Source organism: Ricinus communis, chromosome 5 (genome assembly GCF_019578655.1).
Source record: "Ricinus communis isolate WT05 ecotype wild-type chromosome 5, ASM1957865v1, whole genome shotgun sequence".
Lineage (NCBI taxonomy): Eukaryota > Viridiplantae > Streptophyta > Magnoliopsida > Malpighiales > Euphorbiaceae > Ricinus > Ricinus communis.
Window position 1 is genome coordinate 783,779 of NC_063260.1, and position 10,764 is coordinate 794,542.

The window sequence follows — 10,764 nt, forward strand, 5'->3', positions numbered from 1 at the left end:
ACTGCAAAGATAGCCCAGCCATTCTCTTGCACAGTTAGTTTGAGGATCCCAAATAACAGGTAATCCCACATCCAAAAGTCTACTTTCTCCACTAAGATCCTGATGCTACAAGTGATTTTCATCTTTTTGAGGATGTTCAAAACCAGCATGAAGGTTATGCATTCCTTCCCACCATCCTATGTAACAACAGTTCTAATTATTAATGTTGACTGTCCCTCAACACACACACACACCCACTAAAAGAAAAAGAAAGGATATCCTAATATCCTGGGTATAGTTGAGTACCTTGTTTTTATTTATATATCATCATTTTCTTAATCTTTTGGTAATAAAATAACGTATGGGTATTCTATTATATTACAATATCCAGTAGCATCCATCCATGTTAAGGAATACCTTCTCAAGGCTAAATGATCCAGTCTGTGGTTGGGCAAAGTGAAGGCATATGTTCATCTTGCCAAGCTCCAACATAGACCTGAAAAAAGGGGCAACTTAATTCATTGCCCCACCACCACTTTTGAGTTTGGACATGTTGGAAGATGAGAATCAAGAACATCAACATTCTATAATAGAAATCTTTCTGGTTAGGGCTCAGACAACATTATTCTTGCAGCTTGAAATGTCTGCCATTCCTCAAAATTCCCATCACCATATTTTTGGGCAGAAATACTCTATTTTAATTGGTGAATCTTCATATAAAAAATTTCTTCTCTTTTGGATTAAATAAGAAAAACTCAATTTGGGTTTTAGTGGTCAAATCCCTAACCTTATAAATAATGGAAATATTCATCCAAAAATACTAATTAAAGTATATAACCTTTTATCTGACCAAGGCATCACTAATTTGAGTTTGAACTTCTTCTCTATGAATAACATTTTATGAACTTGATTAAATTCTTAATTTTAGAAAGATGGATGGTTAATTACACCAGAAAATTTGTCAAAATTTCTAAGTTCATATGTGTTTAATACTTTATATATAAAAATATTATAAATAACTTAACATTCCTATTTAATTTTTCTAACTACAATTTATTATAAATAAACTAATTATATATATAATTTGTCGATTCAAAAATCTACTAAAAGCAATTCCAATCCCAATAATTAAAAGAAAAAGAGAAACAAAAAGTCCATCACAAGAGCAAATACTAAGATAACAAGGTCAATTTACTTTTATAATCATAACAAAGAGATCAAGTAAAAGAGATTTATCCAAATGCATCCTTAATCTTTTTTGTTTAACTAACTAATACTTTTATAATTGCTTTTACACCAAAAGAAAATTAGCAAAAGTTTAGAAAGGAATATTTTCTAATCGACTGATCAAACATCCTAGAAGAAATGGTTGGAATCTTTTGACAAATAGAGTTCTTAATTCCATGTTTAGGTTAAAGAAAGAAAAAAAGAAAAAAGGGTAAGAAAGTGTTAAATAAAAAAAATTAAAAATTTCAAAGAAAAAAAAAGACCCACTAACGATCATAAATTAGTAATTACTAGTGAAGCTCCAAAATTGGTTAAATCCAGTCTCAAGAATTGTACTTGTGGTTGGTTTTCAGAAATGAAGACAAAATAATAATTGACTGAAACAGCCAAATCCACCACCGAAAGAATTTATGCTGACTCATTGAAGAGACAATTCAGAAACAACATTGCTGTTGCACAATGTAATTCAATATGACAAAAAATATAATATAAAATAAAATGACATTTAAGAAAAAGAAATCTTAATTAAAATCAATCGATCCTCAAAAATTGATATAGAAACATAACATTTATCAAAAATATACAAAAGCAGAATTGCATTTACGTATAAATATTGAAAATTTAGAGGTATTATCTATAAATACTAATTTTATAAAATCTTTTAAAAACATCACTTACTTAGTAATATCACTGCAAGAATAAATGTGCAAATTAATATTCAGATCATCGAATACTAATACAGATTTTGTTATTGACAAAGAAATATTGCTTCATACTGAATATATATATATATGTTAAAGAAGTCATAAGCTTAAACATAGCCACTTGGCAAATGCTGCCTGCTGTGAAACAGGGTGTTTAGATTAACAAGAACTTGCGCTTATCAAGGCTTTTCTTGTTCCTTAGTGAAAGGTCAATGCAATATTGCACTGCTATAATAACCCAGTAACTGGTCTGTTCCTCTCTTCACAAGCAGAGCAGGATTGGCTCTCTTTTTAACGGTAAGTTTGAGCAGAGCAAACCCAACTGGAAGAAAAAAAGTAATGTTTTTAATTGGATTTTAAATAAGGGCTTATAGATTATAGTAATTGGACTGACTGTTTTGGGACCACTTCAATTATGCCCACAAATCAGTAAATGCATTATGCATTAGATATATACATGGTACTGATGGCAGATTCTTATGTATATAAAGAAAATCTTAGCCTCACTCTACATTAGCTACTATCCCAAGAACAAATTTCCTGAACCACCTATCTGTATTCATACACACACATTACACAGTGTCCTAATGCAATAACAAACCCTAGTATTCTATCGCCTTGTCTATGCTTAATCATTGCTATATTTGTTTCCCTCCTTTTCTTCTCTTTCCCTCTTTCTTTTCTTTTCCTTTTTTTCTCTGACCGAGTAGCTTTTAGATGTCTAACTTCTTTTTGTAGCATATACTTCCAAGTAATAAACATGTTTCAGAACCCAATCAAGGTTTTTCTCGGTTCCTTTTTTTTATAAAGTGATGGGCAGCAAAAGGGTGTGCAGACAATAGCTTAAGACATGGCATGGCAGAGCTAGTTGGTGAAGAAGGCCTGAAAGAAGTTAACAAGAAGCAACAGTCGTTGCAAATGACAGCCTATATAACACGACAGAATGAAGATGGGAAACAATTAAGGTTGGTAATCTTTACACAGCCCTACTTGTTAAAGCTTGTTTTTCATTTTCTTTTCAAAGAAAAAAATATATATATATATATATATATATATATATAGAGAGAGAGAGAGAGAGAGAGAGAGGAGAGAATGTGGAAGCAGAAAAAAATTTGCTTTAGGTATGTTAGGGAATTAGAGACATGGAATTTCCCTTTGCGTTGCTCAAGGAAAACATGAGAATCCGAGAAAAGTGGAAGGTTTTCCTGAGCATGAGGTCATTCTCATAATTAACATCTCTCTCTCTCTCTCTCTCTGCTCAAAGTTTGTGGGAATACTTTTGGCATTGGGAAAGAGAAGTAATAAAATTACACATACATTCATACCCACAAACAATATATTATATTCTTTGCTTGGGATTTGCCTTTACTATATTAGGTTCCAATTCCAGCTTGTACTACTATGTTGCTGCTACTTCTGCTCAAACCATAGATGCTACAAATGAAACAACTACCCACAATCTTCTTAAACTAGGAAATAATAATGAGAAAAAAAAAAAAAAAAAGAAGGAACAGATTAGCTTAGCTATACAAAATAAGCCAGTATACTAATTATATATCACAGCATTGAGCTCCACAGATAAAGTAATTTAAAGCAATGGCTGAATTAATTTGTTAATGAAATTAAATCATCAATCACTTAAAACAAAAATAAGAATAAAAGAGGTGAGTCTTGTTTGAATGGTTGCATAAGAGACATACAGATTGCAGATAGGGGAGCTTAAATACAAACAGTACAAAAAAATTTTGAACTAGGTATCAAAATGACTTGCAGAAGATATGCATTCATAAACCTAATGATTACTTTGAAATTCAAAGCTTACAAAAGCATACTATATATTCTTCAATCTTGCATGTGTATGTCCTTGTTTGGAACAAGAAAAGAACATGTGCAAGAATTCAATTGAATGCCATGATCTCATTTCTTGCAAATTGTCTTTTGTTTTTTCTTTTTCTTTAAAGTTCAAATAGCTAAGCATTCCGAACATGAAAATTCACTAAAAAGAGTTCGATTGAATCAAGTTCTTGCATTTTTAGAGTTTCCAAACAGAATTGTGCTTTCATGATTGTGCATGTAGTAGAAAATTCATGTCCATATGCTTATAAATGCATTAAACCAAAAATTGAACCAGAAGAGCTTAATCTAAGACATTCAATTTGAAACTCAGAGATTTAGGCTTTCCTTTCAAAAGACTTGGTCTTTCATATCTATTCCTTGTGAAAGTGCATGACACTTCCTGCATAGACTCAACAGCATTCGCTCAGAAAATGAAAATTATCATAAGCATTATGCTCAACCTTCAAAGTGAAAGCCATATCTGTTACAGGAAGAAGTGTGCATGCTGGAAACATCAGGCTGGGGAATAGTATGCAAGAACAAGAAAAGAGACCAAGATTCCCAAATTAGTATACGAGAACAAGAAAACATCAAACTAGAGAATAGTATAATGCAAGCATGAAAACAATGGAATGACTGCATACTGTTGTAGGCCCTAGATTTCTTCAAAAAATATGCTGAAAAATTTATGCACATGAAGATATCCAAAGCCAAGATCCACCATATTTATGGTTTCTTTGTCATTACTCTGAAAAAAAAGTCTCCAAAATGAATGAAACATGGTTAACCAAGCTTTATTTACATTGCAAGATTTCTAATAGGTGCTCACATGGATACAAGTCTATTATGTTGTACTGCATTCATTAATTATTTCTAAGCTTTCCTATTGTTTCCCTCTCATGTATCATGTGGCAGACCAACAATATACTTATTTTTTTTAACAATGGGGACACGTGATGGACTTTTACTAAATTTTCGGACATGATTTAGAAGAGTGTTATATTTTAAGAGATCTCAGAATCTTACCAAAATAGGGAAAAGCATAATGCAGCAGATGCTTATTAATTCATATAAACATTGAAATTGAACTAATTAGAGTTAACTCACAGCTGACTTTCAGACACTATAATTATGTTTTATTCTCTAAAACACAATCATAAACAAACTTTTAAACCTTAAAGAAGCAACACATCAAAATCATGAAAGCTTCATAAAGAATCCATAGTAGCAAAATTAGTTCTTGTAGAAGTTGACAAGTTCACATAAAGTCTTAAGCTAATCAGTAGGACCAAATCCAATCCCCAGCTCATTACTTTCCCCAAAATGGAAATGTCCTTCATGGAATTAGGATTATTTTCTCTGCTGAAAACATCATGTAGGATTCTTCTTTCTGAAAATAAAATGACTAATATTTACCATTTTCTAAATTAAACTTCAGTTGATATTTGCTTGCGAGAAAACACTTTATATCAATGATACTCAATTAAGTATGTTAATAGTTTGTTTTTATCCAAAAGCTAACTTCATTATTACTCTTCATGATTATTTCTTTCTATATGAAGGTTTTCAGGATAATATAATAGCAGTAATACTAAATAGGCAAATGTACTGTACCTGATGACAGAAACAGCAGGCCAGACTTTTCCACAAAGTATGTCTCTGCTGAAATTCAAATTTAGATTTAACACAGTCTATAAATAGTAGAAAGTTCATATCCAATTATAATATTTAACCAAATAACTTGAAAGGCAACTAAACTTTCCAAACCAAGGGTAGCCAATATTTCAAGGGTGAGCTTGTTTCTTTTAATGGTTGGCATAAGAAAAATTCCCTCACATTGACTCAAAAGGAAACAAACCAAACAAACATATATACATCAGAAACTTCATACTCATCAGTTCATATATAAGCTATAATACTTGGCTGGTTAGGTATAAAAACTGCCTGCTATAGTTCCCTGAGATGAACTCTTTATTTAATCAAATATATGATAGACAGCATTGAAGCAACATTCACCTTTTTATACAAATTTTCATTTTAGCAATAGTAATAGTAATGAGTTTACAAAAGGCTCCCACTGTAGCCTTCATTTTATTTCCATATTACCTATACTTATGCCAGTCCAAAAAAAAAACACTATGTCAAAGAAACTATGAGAGATTTGATTCCCCTTCATTTAGATCTCCCATATATGTAAATTACATAAATTTCTTATTATGCAATTTAACAAAAATAAACACTATGTATGGAGAGGCAAAAAATTGTCACTTCTTGGGCACAAAACGTTTAGACTTTTCTACTTGTAGGGAAAATTACAAATCTCAAACTTCCATACTGTTGTATAGCCTTGAGAAAATATCCAAGAGGTCATGGATTTCGTGGCTTAAATTTGATATTTGACAATGTTGTGCAAACCATATGCAATGCGACAACCTACATTTATTAGCAAAGATGCAGAATGGATATAGCTAGCCCATTAGGTGTCGGAATTATTGCAAACAGACTGTTTATGTCCAAAAATAATAGCCTGAAGAAGAAGAAGCCATTTTCAAGATATAAAGACTTCCTTTTTCTTTTTTTTTTTTTTTTTTTTTTTTTTTTTTGGGAAGAGAGATATCTTTTAGGTGCAGAGGCTATCATTAAGTAGTAATAGTAATAGTAACAAAAAGAAGAGAACATGTCTTGGGTCAGATGGTTTGTAGATTAAGGAAAGCTTCACAATCTTTTAGCTTCTTTCATATATATATATATACATACATATATATGTTTATGTATCTATAACCAAATGCACAGCATCTCTACAGATATAAATACTTAATTTGTTGCAGGTGCATTAAACAAGGGTAGTAGATAAGTAATATTTCCCAATTTGTCATCAAAGTCACATCTATTCTAATTAAGTTGGAGACGCAGAAGAGAGAGAAAGAAGATCATTAAAAGATTAACAAAAATAAATCTAAAATAATAACATGAACATGTGTTTTCAAGAAACTAAAGAAAGAAGACGAGTATGTATGTGTGCGCGTGTATATATATATATATATATATATATATATAGATTTCTGCATGGCTGGATTCCGCCCATGCCGCATTAAGGAAAAATGATGTTTATCTTTGTATAGTTTGTCCAACCATTCAAGAAACACCATTTTCAAACCGGCAAACTTACGGGTAAGCAGGGAAAAAGCAGCTTCTAAGTCCAAAGTTATATACACTAGTGTAATGCAATTTCAACTCAACAAGACAAAACTATATATATTTATGTAATAATAATAATAATAATAATAATCAATATCAAGAAACACCCACTTACTACACTACACTATACGCTACCAACATAACTTTAGATTTCAAGAAAGAAAGGAAAAGAAAAGAAGAAATCAAAGAAAGAAAAAAGAGCAATAAAATTTAGACTTGAGCACTGAAAATTTGAAGAAGAATTTAACCAACATGTTCCTGATTTCCTCTCCTTTGTTTGTCATTTTTTTTTTCTTTTCTTCACTTTTAACAGTAAGTACTTGGATCTACTTCAATGGACGTGTCAAATTAATGTACTTCATTCATCTCTACTGCATTTATCATTATCATCATCAAATACTTGATAATAGACAGTCAGAAACGTCTAAAATATTATGGAAGAGACAAGACAGATTGACAAAAGAAAATGTGGTGTGGGGTTATTGGGTTTATTTCATGATCTTGGGTTTGGAAAGAATTGCGTACCAGCCATGAAGGTATTGAGTGGAGTTGGGTATAGAGAGGAAGGATCTAAAAATCCTACTGCTGCACCAGATGAAGCAGACGTTACTCCACCGCCACCACCACCAGGAGAGATTGCAGCTGATGCGGTGGCTGTGATCAAGTTAAGGGGTTGAAGTCCACCACCACTACCACCACCGGAGGAGGTTTCAGCGGCTGGCATATAAGTGCTTTCAGGGCCATGATCATAAAGAATTCCTTTGAAAACATGACCACCAATGTTAACAGCTGTTTGATATGCATATTGGTCATCATTTTCATCAATGCCACTCACTTTCACACAGCGAAAAACAGCAGGAGAGCTTACTTCTGATGGGAAATTACCCAGTTCTAACCCTAAACCAAAAAAATAAAACATTAGCATATATATAGATATATATATATATATATATATAATATTTAAATATTTAGATTTAAAAAAACAAGCATATATATGTTTAGAGACAAGAAATGGGATTTGTATTGAATTATTTTATGTATTAGAAATGGCACACAAAAGCAAGAACCGCATACACTAGTACACAGATATCAACAAAAACACACACTCGCACGCAAAGAAGGGGGAAAATAGTTTCTTCCCTGCCAAACCACTCGTCAGGAATACTAAAAAACAGTATAAGTAAAGAAAAAGGGGGAAAAAGAAAGGAAAAAGAAAAGGCTGATGATGGGTTTCAGTTTTTTACTATGGAGGTCGATTTCATTTACACACACGCAATAGATATGGCCTCTCTTTCTCTCTCTTTCTCATTATTTCTTTTCTAGATACTCTGTTGATGTGTCTCTAAATTCTTCTAAAGAGTCAATCACTGCTTGAAACTGTGAGTTGTTGATGTCACTGATCATAATACGATGGCAGAGATAAAGAAAACAAAAACGAAAAGGAAATATAAATGTCTGTATACCTGATGAGTTGTTGGGCAAGCGAGTGTTAGTAGCAGGAGTGCAGGCGAGAGAAGAAGAAGTGGGATTCTCTCTTAGTCTTTTAGGATTCTGTTGTTGTTGTTGCTGCTGCTGCTGCTGTTGCTGGTGTTGTTGTTGTTGTATAGCAACTAGTTGTTGTTGTCTTTCTCGGCGTTTAGAAGCAGGAACCCAAGTGCTTTTAACATGGGTTTGGCAGTCAAATCCTCGGCTCTTGCAGCAAGTTCTACACCGCATGTGTACACAGTCTTTCTTTGCTTGATTGCCACAATCTTGACAACTCATGCTACTACCACCACTGCTTGACCTCATCATCATAAAGGCTGATCTTGAAGATGACTCATCAGAAAAGTTGATTGAGCTTCTACTGGGTCCTACTCCTAACCCAGCAGCTGAAGAGTAAAGATCTTGTTGTTGTTGTTGTAAACTTTGGTGACGGAAAAATTCTTGTTGTTGCTGCTGCTGCTGCTGCCATAGCTCAAAACCCTTGTAAGGTACATCTTCATTTTTGTACCAAAACCAGCTTTCTTGTGGAATTTCAGTTGGTGGTGGTGGTGGATTGTTATTATGTTGTTGGTCGTCTTCTTGGTTACTTCCTCTTCCTCCTCCTCCACCTAATGAGAACAGGCCAGCCATTTTTCCTCCTGTAAACCTGTCCCAATCCTTAATTGTAACCCCAAATCCATTAAAGCCCAGACCAGAATATTACTTTCTTGAATTGAATTCTTTCTTCTTCTTCTTCTTCTTGGGGTGTTGTTAGTTCAGTAGTTGTTGGTACACACTACAGTGGTGGGTTCTTGAGAAGGTAATTGCTTTGCAGCAGCTAATAGCGAGTGGCTATACTAAATTCTTTCATATGTTTTCTTTAGTTTTTTCCTTTCTTTGCTGCTTGCTAAGACAGTATAGTCTCTACTCTGCGTGTGTCATTTAATTCTAAAACACAGAATTACAGCTGTTGTTGTTGTTGTTGTTGTCACTGCTGCTACTGCTACTGCTGCTGCTGCTGCTGCTTCTGCGGTGGTGGTGGTGGTGGTGGTGTTTTCGTTGCTGTTGTTTCTCTTCTCTGCAACGCCGCCATAGACAGTGTCTGTCTCTCTCTTGTTAAAAATTTAATTCTCTTTCTCTCTCTCTCCCAAACCCATCCCTCTCCTTCTGATTTGTTTGCAGTTGCTTTTTTAGCTTCCCTCTGCAATGCCTCGTCTCTCTCTCTCTCTCTCTCTCTGAACAAAAAAGAAATAAATTTATAATTAATAATTATCTAATTAATAACTTATTCATTTTCGTTAATTCATAAATTAACTCTGATTTTATTCATTGGCTGTGGACGTCGCCATCCCATCTCTCTCTTTCAACGAATGAGAACAATTGATCTCCATGCTCATCTAATGGTTTGTTCGTACGCCACGTGTCTCTCCACCTGCTTTTCTTTTCTTTTTTTTTTCCTTTCCTTTCCTTTCCGCCGGAAAACCCGCTACTTTCTTTCTCGTTATTTATTTATTTGTTATTATATATCTTATTTCTTGATTTATTATTAATTACCTCTTTATCGTTCCATGTTATCCTGAATAGTATATAAATTTGTACAGGCGATGTATTTCACTGAGTCATTCGAAATCATAAATAAATAATTTGTTTGTTATAGTCAATTAATACATATTATACAATTAACAATTAAATATAACAATAATTAAATTAAAAAAAAAATAGGATTATTAACTGTTAGATTGCTGAGAATTGGAAAAGAAAAACAAAGAATAAGGATAAAAGTGCAATTTCAATGTTGAATAATATTTACTAATAGGTGCAGCTGTAAAGCATAATCTAATCCATTTGTTTCATACCCATGTGTGTCTACCTTTAAGGTCAAATTTGTCATTATATTGGCCATGCAAATTTACTTATACACGCCAAAAGAAAATCTTGTATATAAATTATATTATATTTTTTATTTTTATTGAGGCAGATAGATTTGGGCAGTGAAAAAGAGGCATGTATTTTTATCGAATGCTTAAACATATCATATATCATATAAATAAATAAGAACAATTCTGCCTGTTCCAGTACAGGGAGACACAGCGCCACCTTCATGTACCTTTTAACTCTTTTTTATATTTAAATTATTTATCATTTTAGTATATATGGTTTTCTATATTTATACTATGATGCCTTTTCTTTTGTATCTAAAAAGATGGTATGATATTTTTAATTATTTATTTTCATGTGACTGTGTTTTTTTAAGGACAATATTGTCTTTTTAAAACGTAGTTATAGTTAGCATTGGATTGTCATGGATACAAACAGATGAGATGCAGAAGAATGATGAACAATAAATGGAGTTAAG

General features: G+C 32.7%; 1 protein-coding gene across 7 annotated transcripts; it reads right to left on the minus strand.

Annotated features, from left to right (window-relative positions):
- Positions 1-1,935: 1,935 nt before the first annotated feature.
- On the minus strand, positions 1,936-9,669 carry LOC8277615 (protein SHORT INTERNODES). 7 transcript variants are annotated; one of them, XM_048375132.1, is made up of 4 exons: positions 8,408-9,669; positions 7,470-7,841; positions 5,361-5,405; positions 1,936-2,232 (listed from the first exon to the last, which is right to left on the minus strand). In XM_048375132.1, the coding sequence occupies exons 1-4, from the start codon at positions 9,057-9,059 to the stop codon at positions 2,120-2,122; spliced, it is 1,182 nt and encodes a 393-aa protein (XP_048231089.1). In that variant the 5' UTR covers positions 9,060-9,669; the 3' UTR covers positions 1,936-2,119. The 7 variants fall into 7 exon arrangements, with proteins under 7 accessions (XP_048231089.1, XP_015583530.2, XP_002533653.3 ...); XM_015728044.3 differs by having other exon boundaries at positions 5,361-5,408; XM_048375131.1 differs by lacking the exon at positions 1,936-2,232 and adding an exon at positions 2,243-5,136.
- Positions 9,670-10,764: the final 1,095 nt, after the last annotated feature.